The 16,010-nt window shown below is 31.3% G+C and overlaps 1 protein-coding gene across 3 annotated transcripts in view; it reads right to left on the reverse strand.

Annotated features, from left to right (window-relative positions):
- LOC118188901 (centromere/kinetochore protein zw10 homolog) overlaps nt 1-16,010 on the reverse strand; it is a 74,758-nt gene that overhangs the window by 37,692 nt on the left and 21,056 nt on the right. For 2 of the 3 annotated variants that reach the window (XM_035359422.2, XM_035359421.2), the window contains exons 2-4: nt 15,096-15,298; nt 7,673-8,578; nt 5,539-5,711 (exon numbers count right to left, since the gene is read on the reverse strand). In XM_035359422.2, the coding sequence (XP_035215313.2) occupies nt 5,539-5,711; nt 7,673-8,578; nt 15,096-15,298 (1,282 nt within the window). The remainder of the gene's footprint in view (nt 1-5,538; nt 5,712-7,672; nt 8,579-15,095; nt 15,299-16,010) is intronic. The other variant, XM_085815106.1, reaches the window with a different exon arrangement.

The raw sequence follows: 16,010 nt of genomic DNA on the forward strand, positions 1-16,010 counted from the left end.
TAGTTTTGAATATTATTTCAGCTTTATTGACGTTACAGGTATAGAGATAGCAGTTGCTTTAATAATATCTGCAATGGTACTCACTGCATCAATAGGCACAACTTTTACTATCACTTCCATAAGTTCTACAAGAGAGGAGAAGAATTCCCAATCTGCCCTATGAGATGCGGTGCTCTTGACATGACATTTACTCATTATCATGCAGGAGATATAAAGATGGAGAAATGATCACTAATATAAGGATAATTTCCAAAACTAAATGTACGTACAATATGGCAAAAGAGATGGTGAACAACATGAATCAACAGCATGAAATATATGTGTAGGATCGTGGAAGCAGGTATCCTGTCCATTATTAAGAAGACAAAGGCAATAATCTCCAGTCATTTTCAGGATTTGTCTATCTTGAGGATTTGTGTCCTTACTTCCCCAGAGCGGACTATGGGCATTAAAGTCCCTTATTATGAAAAAAAAAAAAAAAAAAAAGGCTCAGACAGCTGCTCTATTAAATCATTTTAATCTTGTTGATCCATGCATTCATTTGGAGGCAAATAGACACAACAAACTGACATCAGAATACTTATATTTATTTGAATGGTAATGGCTTGAAGGCTCATTGTTAAAGGAAATGAACTGGAGAGGTAGTCAAGAGAAATGAGACCTATACTGCCAGATATATTGAATATATAGCAGATGGTCCTTCCTGAGAAATGAGAACCTTAAAAGTTTAGCTTCTTTCTTTGATTTCAGAAGAGTCTCCTGTACTGCCAAATGCACAGAATGATGTTTATCAATCAAGTCTTTGATGCTTATGAGATTTTGGTGGAAGCTGTGACAATTCCATGAAATGAGGGTGGCTATTATGAATGACATTTACATTTTCAGTGCTGTGTTTTTGTTTTATGTAGAAGTAGGTGCCTTGGGATGACCAAGCGCTCTTTTACATCCATGCCAGTATCTCTATCATCTGAACTGATGCTTCCAAAAGAGCTTGCACAAGAATTTTCAGGAGATTTTGGAGATTGTCTACTTCTTTCTTATTTTCAGTTGGGTTTTGTTTCATTTCTTAATTATATAATATTTTTATTATTGAAGGTGCAGGTTTCTGTGCTATATTTTGTTGCAAATTTAGAACAGGATGCTTATTTTGTGTGTATACAGTTGTTTACGTGCCAAATTATTTCTCAGATTTAAGTGCACTGGCATATGATAAATTTGGGCATGGTTGTGAATTTGCTATTATTTTTCTTGTCCTTGCATAAGAAACAGTCTTCGTTACTTTTATCACTTGCACCTACTTTTCTACTTTCCATTTTGGGTAGTCGAGAGAATATTGAGTGCTGCTCTTTACACTTTGCACATGACAGCTTGGCATTGCAATTTTCACTCACATAGCCTTCCGCACACATGTGAGTTTGCGATGACAAGACACTTTTGAAAGGCCAAAGCACTGGCATCGAAAGCATCTTAAGGGGTTTGGTACTCATGTCACAGTGCAAATACAGTCAAAAGTCATTAATTCGGACACCCATAATTCGGAATGATCTATAATCCGGACCTCAAAAATAAAAACTTTCTGCGCATGCGCCGCGTTGACACATGCGCATAGGCGTTTACGCGTGCGCGTAAGACCTTTTACGACTGCGCATATGAGTGTGCGCAAGTGCAGAATACGTTTTCGCGTGCGCGTTTTATGTATAATGAACGTATAAGCTAAAATTATCTATTTCAGTTAATGTTGATGATTGCGTTGTTCCTTAATTTTCGAATTGGATCCGGCTTATTATTTTTTGCAGACTGTAAGAGCAATTTTATAAAAGTAAGCTTAAACTTTCGATTATATCAAATAGAATTTCCAATATATATTTGTTAATATGTAAAGGATCTAAAGCAAAAGTATGTTTTGAAATCCGAAATCTGTTTATCAATTTCACGCTGCTCGGCGGGGGGGATCACCGCTGCGGGCGCGTAATGAATTGGAAGTTGATCTGTCAGCACTATCCTTATCTTCAGTGCAGATGTTTTTATTTTATTTGGCTTATAATTCCTTACCAAATGTAGCATTTCATCTCGATATGCTCCGTCTTTGATATGATTTAAAACAAGTTCCTCGTCATTATAATTTGCTTTCAATAGCGAAGAAAGTAACAGAGGTTATTGAAAATAAAAAAATTTCGATTGACAAATTAGTCGGTGTTCTCAACACAGCAATTATAGGACTTGAACAGCGGAACTTTGTAACTGAACAAGAAATTATGTCTGTTTAATAGAATTAAAGAGAAAGTATTATCGCATGAAACGAAGCAAAACTTAAACAACTTCCACTGAAAGAAATGTTTAATAAAGTAAACAAATAAGTATTAAGCTTTTTCTTTTTGCAACTTTTGATGCCCTTTAGATCACAATTGTTCTTTATTTCATAAATTACGGTTTCATATTTTTAATTTTAGAATTTCTGCATGCCATCTTACGAGATTTAAACTGATGATCTATAATCCGGAATCGCCGAAGTCCAGACGAGTCCAGAGTAACGACTTTTGACTGTACTTATCTTTAATACTTTTGGCAGATCAGGTGAACAGACGGTCAGAGTTATGTGCTTCATTTTTATCAACTAACCCTCTCTATGCATCTTGATCCGTCTTGAAGCCCAAACATTCTGGTCGGACAGCTCTGCGATAGATATGAATAGCAGGTGGATCCTGGAAATTATGTAACAAAAGTAATTTAATGATTCATGTTCTGAAATATTATCAACTTAGTTTCTTTAATCCAAGGAGGATAACAGATTGAATAGGCAAGACAGTTTCTATTAGTAGATCACCAGAATGCAGCCATTTGATATTCTCTGGTTCCCTAATGACAGATTTAATATTTTAAGTATACAGCATGGCCTTGGCACAACTTTTAAAGTTATAGCCAACACCAAAATGACCCATTTACTGCTCATCATAATGTCGCCAAATTCCGTGTATACTGTATACTAGGACTAAACTAATTTTGTATTATATGAAAATGGTAAGGTATTGTCTTTCGTTCAACATGCACCACACATGCGAGTCTCTTGATTCTCGAGGTTGCTGGAAAATCCGCCTTTGTGGGGAATGAATCCCTATGAAATTCCCTGACTTTTTCAGATTTTGACTAAAATATTTAAATTCCCTGACTTTCCCCGGTTTTCCAGATAGCATGGCAAGCCTGTGCATTTTAAGTTATTTTTCTTAAAACGATGGAATTCCATTAAAAATTTTTTAAAATTTAAATTGTTCATTTTATTCATTACATAGGATTAAAAATTTAAATAGCTCTGAGTTATTAATCAGAATACTTCTTGTTATAAAATACGGCCTGCAAAAAAGAATACTAGAATTATAAAACATTATTGTAGCTATTAATTACCTAAATTTTTAAAATAATAAAAAAAAAAAGTCTCCAGACATTTCGTACTGACTTAAAAGGTTTGGTATTTTCTCCATGTGTCACATGGCAGGCCTTGAAATTGTATTTAAGCTTATCCCAAATTTACTGAATGCTACAGCTACAGCATTCAGTAATTCAAGTTTATTTAATTATGGCAAAGTACTCAAAGGTTATCTGCCTAAGAGAAGGGATGCCTTTGTGGAGCAATTTCTAGTGGAAACTAATTTGTATACACATTACACATGGGAAAAACCATGGAAATGCTCATTCAGCCAGCCTGCTCACCTGGAATGGAGCCCAGGTCAAGTATCATGGCACACTTACAGAATTAATGCAGTCCTTTAATTATAGATTTTAGAGATAACTGCAGTCCTTTATTATAGATTCTAGAGATATAAAGCTTTTCATTATACACAATGATTTTTGCTTATTTTTGTAAAATATTAAGTATTTGTAAAACATTTAAGGAAGACAGTATCTTCTAAACTGTGCACCATCTGAACAAACTCATGGACACCAAAGGTTTTGTAGTGTTTTGGGAGTTTTCTTCATGTCGGCTTTTGAAAGAGTAACAATAAATTTGCTTACATGAGATTGGCAAGATTCTTCCACAGCAAGGGAGGAAAGTTAAAAAAAGGGGGGGTGACTAGCCTCTCCCCCATTTTTCTTTTTTTTTTTTCTTTTAAACAACAGAAGAAAAATTTTTAACTCATTTCAAATTTATATTATATCTACACTTTATTCATACATCAAATTTATATAACTAGTTTATTTTCATTTTCTATATAATTTAACTAGCCTCATTTATATACTTGCTATAACCTTTTTGTTAATATGTGTATATAATTATTATTAATGTGTACTTGCTATTATATCTGCTATCGCATCTGTGAATTTAAATAGATTCCGAAGCGGATTTTCAGTTTATATCAATGACAAAAATAGCAAACAAACATAATTATTTAGAAACAGTACGAAACAAAACTAAATCATAAAGGAAAATTAAATTACGAAACTAAATTTACATCACCATAAAAACAATGTAACAAAAACACAATTTTTGTTATTATTTTTGCATAAAATAAATTTATTTTGTAAATTTTTAAAGGAAATTACACATATAATTAATGACTTACAAATTAAAGTTCATATTCATAGACCCACTAAAAACTTTCATTATAAAAAAGAGTGGAGCTCCTTTTGCCAAGAGTTACTAATTACAGAAAAGAGGAGAGGCTATGGTACAAAGAAAACAGTTAACAGTCTTATAAAGTGGGCATGTTTAAAACACTGAAATATTCTCACAAACTTTTATTTAAATAAACAAACTTATAAAACAAATTCTTAAATTTATTTATAAAATGTTAAATTGATCATTTTGATATACAAAATGAAAATGGTCATTTTATTCAGCCAACATGTACAAGTGCAAGAAAATTAAATGAAATATCACATGAGTAAATGAATAAGACTTTATCTTATTATTCCACTGGATTTTTCGAAAAAGATTATTTAATTATTCTGAATTTTATTGCACAAATAATAAATTATACTTCTTATTAGTAAATTTATCCCCATTAGCGAAGGGAGCATCAATGTTAATTTCTTCCCTTTATTCCAGTTTCTTCTAAAAGAAACTGAATCTTATCTCATATTGCTGGAATCTACACATTAAGATGAAATTGCATCAGAGTTGGTTACAGACTGAAGTTTTATGCAAGCTAGTCAAGGTCATTTCCTCTAGCCCAGGCATTCATGAATTTCTCATTCACATCTTTACCCCCAAATTCATTATTATTATTTAAGCATTATTTTAACAGTTCAATCATTTTAATATATTTAAGAGTTTGAAAATAATTCATTTTTACTTGCATTCTGTAATAATGATACCCTAGATAATTCACAGACTAATTCTTTTATACCAAAAGCAGTATTTGTCTTGAAAATGCACTTTTCAGCATTTTGAGGGTAAACATGGGAATTCACCAAAAATTTACAGAATTAAAAAATAATTACTCATTAAAAATAGAAGTATTAAAAACTGATCGAAAGATTTACACAGAATAGCACAAACGAGACAAGATTGCAATAGATAATGATTAAATAATAGTAAAATACCTGATCTGGCACCGAGGAAATATAAAGGCTGATTTGCTAAGTTGATTTTTTGTTTGATCTGTTTCATTCAGATTAGTTATATTCTTTTCACCACTGGATTCAATTTCTGAGCCAACAGTCACAGTCTGATGTAAGCTCTTTTTCATGAAAGATCGAGCTCTATTCATAATATCCTATAAAATAAATATTTCTGTTTGTAAGAAGTTGAAACATAGATAAACTAATAATTTAATTTGAAACTATTAAAATTAGAATTCTGAAAAAAACAGCTGCACCTCCGAGCAAACGTTTTGCTGTTATCAAAATGGCAAGTTTAACAATTCAGCTTGTGATATTTTGCTTTATTGTAATATTAAAACAATTTGCATTTTGTAGAAATTGAATCTCAGATTTTGATCGTATCTAGGTTAACAATTTGCTTTATAATATAATATATATGAAGCGCAAGAAGACAAGAATACTGAGAATCAAATGCATGATGCTCAAGGTCATAAAGTACTAGTTAAAGTAGATATCTTTCTAAAGAACACTGGCCTTATATAAAAGCCAGTTCTAAAGCCTCAATATTAAGTATTCCATGCCTTCCACCTGATATTTTCAAGTCTCACCAGAAGAATGACAAGCTGATGACACAGTTACAAAAATATCCTCACTATTTGGCTATCATCACTATTAGGATGTGTTTTTAACAGATGAGGGCTATTTTTCTTTTTTCCAAAACCCAATCAGATGTGAAATGAAAACCACAGTGAAAATCAAAATTGTTTTATTAGATAAAATCTTTAGCTAAAACTTCCAGCTACTTTTCTACATAGCCACATTCTGGCATATTTAGCGTAGTGTGGTACCGACTTTCCAATACTCTTGTCACAGAAGGCAGCTGCTTGTGCTTTCAGCTAACTATGCTGGTCAGCAATTTGCCATCTAAGCCAAAGTTCTGTCCTCCTAGCTAGCGAGGAAGGAAGTGTTCATAATCAGTTAATTGGTTCACTTGTCACAAGAAGAACCATACGTTGGCCATGTGTTAACGTATTTTCATTTTTCAAAAATTTTATCAATTTATTATTTACCCACGACAGAGGAAAAGGCTATATTGTTTAGATTGTTATCAATATCTAGCTAAGAGAAAATAATAATTCTGTATTCACCAAATACAAAGGGGGAAAAAAAAAGCACGAAACCTTTTATTACATATATCTTCTTTTTAAATTCAGAATTCTCATTAAGTTTTTCTCACTTGCGCACACGAATTCACAAAGGGGAAAATCAACTAACAATGCATGCGATAAAAATAGCAACTATATTTTATAATTCAAATCATTACAATTTCTAAACCAATCACCTTCTTCCAAGAAAGAGTCATTTTACCTTGCATTCGAAAATGCCAAAATGGCCACATTTGAAGCAGATTTATGACAGTTAATCAAATAGGCAAAAGTATGTTTGTTTTGCAAAAAAATTATGCCAGTAGGGTTCTATCCACAGCAGTGAATATTTGGCAGGTTATGCCAAAAAAATGGTGAGCGCTCTTTATTTAGGTTTTGAAAGAAAGGCAACCACACTTGTGCAAAAAAATTCTAGATTCATATAAAGAGAGACTGATGATTTATTTAGACTGTTGATAAGCAAACAATATGAAAGGACTGGCTGTGACTTTGCTGATATGAAACTTTGCTCTGAATCACAGTTTCCATTTTGTGGATTCAAAAATGGCTACTCATACATAAAATGTTGAAAAGTTGTGGGCATTCCATCATCTTGAAGCGTTTCTAGTGGAATTCATATGATGATAATGAATTTGGAATAAGAAAATGTTTTTAATGTCATTTTAAAAGTAGTTGTGGAAATCCTTCCACATTCCACAACATGAAGAAATGCAATCAAAAACTGTGTGTGAGAAGTAAACACAAATTTGGCAATAATTTTGTCAGCATCATGATGGGAGTTGTAAATATAAGAAAGTACCATTTGACTCCCCCCCCCCACAATGATCTATAACAATTAAAAAAATTCAGAAAGATTAAATATTTACAATGCACATAACTTATACACCAATACATTTTACCTCCTTAGCTGAACATTAGAGAAAATAATTAAAATAAAATAAGTACATTTCAAAATTAAATTTCCTTACTTGAGTCATTTTATCCACAGGGAGAGTATCAACACTATATATAAATTCCAAAAGTTTATTTTCAGGCATAGTAAAAAATTTCAGTTCTTTGAGAACGGAACAAAATTTTTCAGCAGAAACTATTTCTTTATGAAAAGCATCCAGCTGCTTACTTTGCTTTGGAACTATTGTTTTTAAGCATTTTTCTATAACTAATGAACAAAAATCCTTTTCAATTGACTTTCCAAACTCACTCATTGCTATATGTCCAGAGTTATCTTTCCCTATATCAGTTGGTAAATAGAAAATTTCTGAATTAAGAAATAAAAAAATCTGCGTTAAAGTTTCAAATACTTCCTCTGGCATTGGACTCTGCTCATTAATGATAGTTAGAGTTAAAACAGAGGATACATCACATTCAATTTTAACATTATTCATTAATACAGTATTACATACGACATTTAAAAACTGTTTTCCGAATTCTTTCAACAGACGTGAAAGGTTATTTAAAAGTTTTAAAGTTTTTAAGACATTTTCATCTTCATCTGGGTTTTTGTGAATAGTAAATGTAACAGTTTTTTTGTTTTTGTCTTCTTGAATACTATTAATGACAAATTTCTTGTGCCATAATGTTTCTAGACTATGTATTAAATTAGTTTTGGTAACTAAATATTCTGTTTTGATAGCATGAATTACTATTGCATCTGTTTGATTTTCTAAATCAATAGATTTATAAACCAGCTCAAAGTCTAGCAGATCACGGGCAGCATGCAAATACGAAGACTGCAGCAAAGCACGTTTTGCTCCACTTAGATGCTGATGAAGTAAAATAAGATTTGATGCAATCATTTGAATTTTCTTGGTCTTCTTCAAATCTTCCAAAATGTTTTGGAATCCATCATCAGAATTCACCACTTGTGGCTTAATCTAGGGGAAGGAAAAAATGAGAAACAAATTAAGTTTAAAAAGCATACAAGTTGTAGATAATACTTTTAAAAGCACAGTTTTCAAATCAGAAAATATTAATAAACTGCTTAATATTTTAAATTATAAACATCAGTTATACACAAAAGCTCCAAATCTTAAAAATTTTTGTAAATTACATTAATTTTACATAATTTAACAAAACTTTCACGAGAACAAAGATTCTACTAAGATAAGTTTTTATCTTTCCGTGTGCACTATTAGCTTTATCCCAAGTTCAGTCATATGAATTCTCACCTGAAAATTATTATCCAGTTTGTTAACTGGAAAATGTTCAATCATTCAACTAAATCATTCAAAAGTTTAAATAATTCAACTGCAATTTCTCAAGAACAAAATTATTTGATATATCACTCAGGGCTTAATTTAAAAAATTAGAAATCAGAGTCCTACAAAAGCCTGCCAAGGAAGACAAACAAAAATCAATAAATAAAATAACTAATAAAATAAAAAATAATTAAAATTCAATAAAATGTAAATAGATAATTAATAATTTACTGAATTAAGAATAAATAGTTAAAACAATAAAATACCAGACCTCATCTTATTTTGGGCTCCCGATGGAATAACACTTTCACTCAAAAACTAAGAACTTGCTTCTGGCTCTCGAGAGAAGCTAGAATGTGATATGGTTCTCTCCAAGTGACAATTTCTCATATTTTGTTTTCCCCTCTTATAAAAGCCTACACACCTCTTTTTCATCTGAAGTCATTAGTGACGAATGTTTTTGTACCATTTATATTAATATCTCCCTATGTTAAACCTAATTTAATTTGCAGCACATTTAGAAACCAAAACAATGTTTTCTTTTCCTTGTTTTATTATAGACTGCAAACAACTGAAATCAGCAATATTGAATCAGTATATATAACAGCATTACCATAGTGATTACCTCTAATATTTTTGGGAACAAAACATTCACCCATTCTCTAACAAACTCTCATAAATTTACATTGCACTTTCAGGAAAACAAAGTTTCGACACGTGGATGGAAGGCTTTTATTTTCTTAAAAGTTTTAATCTCATTTGCTTCCAAGGAAAAGACAGGCATGTATTGAGATATAAAAATTGATTTATTACTAATACATTTTTTTTTTACTTATTACTAAAATTGTTCATAATCAAAAGGTTTTTCTGGGCAAATTATGATTCTGTTTCATAATAGAAGTGCCAGAGACCTCTTATTTAGGAGACTGCTGCCCTTTGGCTAAAATTAAGATTTATCTCGAAAACTGAAAAGTATTAGGGCTAGATTTTGATGCAATTTGAGCTCCAGAAGCATTAGTAATGAATCAACATTTTATTCAGTGCCTCTTTGGAACCTGAGTTTGACTGCGTAAAGTATAACAAATTATGGTTCAAGCAGCAGTTTTGCACCATATAAGAGAAAAGAAGCTTGAATAAATAAATTTGCCCTTTAAATATACGCATATGTTGAAAACATTTGACAAGATAATTAAATGACGTAACTTCTGTATTTTGAAATAAATCCATATGAACATTTTTATATTTTTAAACATAAAAGTTAGAGGATAACTAATGAATTAGCAGTACTCATCTGCTATCGGGACCGGATTCAGGAATGTATGCACATGCGTATGTGTTTGCATGCATATATGTATGCACACATACATGAACACACATACGCATACATATATATATTTCTTAATCAGAACAGAAGAGTACCAAATTATCCTTATATGCTTTTTAAGCAGAAGGCTATATCCAAGCTATTTGAAAATTAATGGAACAAATTTCAAGAGGTAAAAAAGCAAAACAAAACAAACACTTCTAAAGTAGTCAAAAAAGCAAACTAAACAAACACTTTTAAAGTCCCGATAGCAGTACTCATCTGCTATCGGGACCGGATTCAGGAATGTATGCACGTCTGCACATGCGTATGTGCTTGCATGCATATATGTATGCACACATACATGAACACACATACGCATACATATATACATTTCTTAATCAGAACAGAAGAGTACCAAATTATCCTTATATGCTTTTTAAGCAGAAGGCTATATCCAAGCTATTTGAAAATTAATGGAACAAATTTCAAGAGGTAAAAAAGCAAAACAAAACAAACACTTTTAAAAACAGCGTGCATGATCCCATGTTAAGCATTATGCGTTATAAGGCACTTTTCCATTTTTCTACACCTACTGTTTTTCGAAATGTAAAAAGATGAAAATGGCACAAAAAATAAAAATAAAACCTTATTTAGGAAAAAATAGTGGAAAACAAAACATTGACAAATGTTTAACGTATCAAAACTGCATAAATTAAACCAAATTTACAAACATAAATAAGTAAATAATGAAATTAACTACAAAGTTGCTTAAAAGGATGCCGGTCATTCGTGATACATACTTCTTATCTTGAATACAGAGATACAGGTGTGTTCTAGACTAGATACTTCTCAAACATCTACAGCATAGACTGAAGAGAAACTAGCTTTGTATTAGATCAAGTTTATTTAAATATGAGAGCTGTCTGTTTACAGGAAGGGATGCCTCTGTTGAGGACTTTCTCAGGGAGACTGGCTCACATTCAAGTTACACACAAATCACGAAAATCATCTGTGCAGCCAGCCCGCTCTCCTAGTTTCAAAACTGGTTGAAACATCAGTCTTTAGTGGTCTTAACCATTCAGCTGCTGGCGAAGTATCTCCATATTGGAATTAATGGGAGTATTATATGCATTACACATTTAAAATATATACCAGACCATAAAAAGAAATTTACATGACATATTTACATACCATAAAAAGAAATTTACATGACAGATCTTATGTGCATAAGGGTTCAAATGATGACTTTGCCTTAAGCCAGTAGTTCCCAAACTGTGTGCTGTGGCTTCTTCACAGGGGCACTGTGAAATACTGTAAAAGCTTCATAATTAAATTAATTCAACCAAGACATTTGGCCTAACTAAAGAAAAAACAAAGTGAGAAGCTAAAAATATTTAGATTTTTGTGAGGTTTGCTTTTACTTGACCATGTATAAAATTAAAGTTGCCGACGCACAATATTCTTGCCAACGCAAGATGTCAATACTGGGCCTTCTTGATTGCACTATACCTCATGGCAGTCTAACTTGAGAACAAACACTAACAAGGCTAGAATGACCTTTTCAGGGCTCATTCCATAAAAGAAACTGTTAATGTTTCTTTGTATTGTTGCTAAAATTAAGCTCATGTTGTTTGCCATGTAGCGGCTTTCAGATGTCTTCCCCCCCCCCAGGCGAGAAAATACATAATTTTCTTTCCGTTTGGATTTCATGCGATTTGTGCTTGCCACAGAAACACCATTCAAATCAGCAGCAAATGTAACAATTTCATAACTGGATTTATTAGAAAAGTGCTCTCGTAATTTGATAAAAACATTCATAATGATAATCTTCGTGGAACTGCGTCGTCTTTTCTATGGCTTATGAGGCTTTGAAATTATGCATATATCAAAATGAAGTAGCTACAGTTGCTTTATTCTCTTCCTGGCCAGTGAATGAATTGAATGCTTTAATTGCTTTTCTCATTGAAAATGGGGACAGATTGGGGTTGCTGGAATTTGAAGTTTTGGCAACGTCATTTTCATCGCAGTACAAACCACGTAGATGGCGAATTTGATTCATATATGGAATATATGTGGCGAAAATTACACAACCACACATTGAGTGATGAATGTTATCATGCCTTTTTAACAGCAATTGTAGTAAATTTTCTTAAAGACAGTTCAGAACAGAACAAAAGTTCAGAGAAGTTTCCTCCTGACATAATTTAAAAAAAAAAAAAAACTACCCAAAAAGACTTTCTATTTTCCTGAAAAGGGAAGAAACATTTTTTTTTCTTTTAAGTTTCTTTTTGAAGTTGCTTATTTTTAATATTTTGTTATCTTTTCAACTCAATTTTAGAATCAATAGGGCAAAGCCAATGCAGTGCTCAATGTCGAGTTTGTGCAATTCTTTGATTTTTTTTAATAGAAAATAGATCAATGTGAACATGGACAAAGCCAAGGCAGTGCAAAATGCCGAGTTTGTGCAATTCTCTGATTTTTTTTTTTTTTTTTTTTTAAGTGAAAAATAGGTCACCGAGTTTGTGCAATTCTTTGATGTTTTTCAAGCGAATACAGATCATTGTGCACGTGGGCAAAGCAACGTTGTGTGTCATGCCAAGCAGTAATGTAAAGTATTTTATGTGTAATGTTTAATATATCGTTTGTGTATTTTAAATTTGTATTCTTGTTTTAATTGCAAATTATATTTTAGACATTTCTTTTATATGTTGATAATGCTTTCCAACTTATGATAAATATCGGCTGTCTCTCGATCTATTCATTAGTAGCAAAATTGTAAGCATTGAACCTATAAATAACTTTTACCTCATTATTTTAATACATAGTGTTTGCTATCATAATTGCACTTGATAATATGAGTTCATTGATAATATGTGTGTGATCCATTTTTGTAGTATTTATTTTCTTATCTTATTTTCGTTCATTATGAGAAATTTGACGGTACTTTTCTATTTCGCCGGTGCAAATCTCGCCAAGCAGACTTTATTGGTGACAAGACACAGTATACACATAAAAAATTTTAGTTTTAAGAATTTTTTACTTTGGAGGCATAACCATTTTAATATCGTTTAATTTTTTTTTCAAATGGGTCTTTTATTTATCTTCTCCACATAAATACAGCGAGATAACTTTCCAGATGATGATGTGCCCTTCCTCTGTGTTCCTTATTTCGCCATTTGGCACTACTTCACAGTTTTTAAAATTTTTTGTGCGTGTGTTTCAATTTCCCGATCAAAAAAATTGCATTTATGGTTCCCTTTGAAATGTTCGAAACTTTCCTCTTCCAGTTTCTCAGTGCAATATAATTTCCATGAATCGGAATACTATATTGTAGTTCCTTTTTTCGATATTTTCCTTTATTGCTCCTAATATAGTACTCATGGATCAGTTTGGCACCTTCAAAAGGAAACATTCCTTTGTTTCCCAGCAAACTCTACCAAAGATCCACTGTTGTGGTAGAATCCATCCCGCATTCTTTTTGCGCTTCGTGAGAATACTTTCATCCACGATCATACCAGGTCCTTCTGTTTTCCTTTGTTGACGTTTAAGCAAAGAATTCACACAAACCTTGTGCATGTAGTTAGTTGATTTTTTTATTTATTAATGTGTAGAATTCTAGTTTGCCTACAGAGAATATGATGTGACTTACGAATTTAAGAAACAGTGATATGAAAGCTGTGTATGATGTTGAAATGCAATAAAAAGTACTTTTTTTTTATTAATGTAAAGGTAAAAATTTTTAGAAAATAATGAAGATTGTCTACTTACTGGTATGTAAGGAATTGTGTCGTTATGTAGCAACAAGGTAATTTGTAAAACTGATAAAATTAAAATGTTCCATAATACAAATTTAAATTTAAAAAAAAAATTCTTTTTTTATTTGTATAAATGCTAAAGCTTAAAAATCTTTGAAAATACTGAAGCTGTATGAAATAAAAGTATGAGAGACTGTGACATTGTTGATCATTTTAATAATTGGTACAATTCACTTACTGCATCATTTGAAAATTAATTTGTAATATAAATAATTTATTATACTTATTTCTATATCTATAGAGAATACATTGTGACATCACAAGCTTAGTCCCACCCATTTATGAACGTCACTTAGCTCCACCTTCACAACTTGTTTATGCAGCGTATTCTGAGCTTTTACTGTTAATTCTAAAAAAATCTCCAAGCAGTGGGCTAAAGCAAATTTTCACCTTGAATGTAATTAAATCAATTCAACATGCATGCAATGTAATATCAGAATCAACACAGGGATTCAAATAAGAGAAAAACAAGCTGCAGGAAATTTTGTATATAATACATATTTTGTAACACATGCATTTTGTAAATAATTTGCAATTTGTAATAATAATTTAAATCTTTTTTAAATCTATTTTCTTTCCAAAGTAAGATGTAAATAAGAACATATAAACTTTTTTTGCTTCTAATTTTGCTTGGAGATTTTTTTCATATAAAGAGCTTTATGCATTTTTTACTTCAACAGTTTCTTCCACATTTAAACATTACCATCCCGATTACATTTTCCTCTTATTCTGCCATAATTTTCTTTGTATACAGGTGTATTAAATATGAGAGTTTTGTATTCAATAAATTTTGATTAAATAATTCTTAAAATGTGAGCATCTTCCGATTGCCTATATATTTACAAAAACTCCAAATTAAATGTAAAAATGAGACAGAAAAAAAAGTAAATGAAATTCAGGAAGGCATGATCTATAAACCATAAAATTCTCTCATGATTTTCAAAAGATTTGCTTATAATGAATTAAATTTTGTTCAGTCAATTTCAGAAATTTCTGTTCTACTATGTGTGTATTGGAATGCAAGATTTATGTTATACAGATACGTACAAGTATTTAACAATAAAAACCTTACCTCTCTTTCAATCTGGGTACATAAAACTTCAAACTCATCAGTAATTTTACTCAAATCATCATCAAGTCTGTCAAGCTTATGATAGTGAGGTAAAAATTCAATATACTTATTCTTCAAGCTTTCAATAACTTCATGCTTAATATCTTCATATTTTGTCTTCAGATCATGAACTTTGAAAACTATACTTTCTTTAGTTAACTTTCCTGGAAATATATATATTTCTGAAGAATTTACAGTAAAAAAAAAAAAAAAAAAAAAAAAAACTAACATTTACATATTGCTCATAAAGAGGAATGTAGTCAAATTATTATATATTTAATTATTAAAAAACGGTAATGCGAACAATAATATTAATGAAACCAAAAATATTTTTTGAAAAATTACTCTACTTTAAAGTATTTTTACTTACTTTGTACCTGGTTTAACTTTTTTAACTCTGTTTCTCATGAGCAACAAATACATAAGAAACTCAGAGTATATTTAAGGATGCCCCCTTGGATTATCGCTATGTTGTTGTTTCATTTATCGCCAAGTCGTTTCATTTATGGTAACCTGAGCATTTGAATGTTATGGAAACCCTATTATGATGAATTGGTTGTGTGGATGCAGTGAATTTGACTTATGAAAAAAGGTTTGTAAAGGCTTGTTTGTGTGTTGGTTAAGAAGTACACTGTTTATTTTGTTCTTTACACGGTATAATGGCTGAATGTGGTAAGATTAATTTGAAGTTTCTATACGATTTGGAATGAAAGGGGGGGAAAGCATTAATTGACAGGTGTACAAATGAAGCTTTACTTAGTAGCCATTACAAGTGCCCTGTTTGTATGAAGGAAATGCGTACGGTCGAAAGTTGGAGGATATTTTTTACTCTTATTTTTGTGAATTTATGTGGCAATGCCAGTATATAGATTCTAG

Source organism: Stegodyphus dumicola, chromosome 4 (assembly GCF_044657685.1).
Source record: "Stegodyphus dumicola isolate Sdum_Otavi_A_Nest chromosome 4, ASM4465768v1".
Taxonomy (NCBI): Eukaryota; Metazoa; Arthropoda; class Arachnida; order Araneae; family Eresidae; genus Stegodyphus; species Stegodyphus dumicola.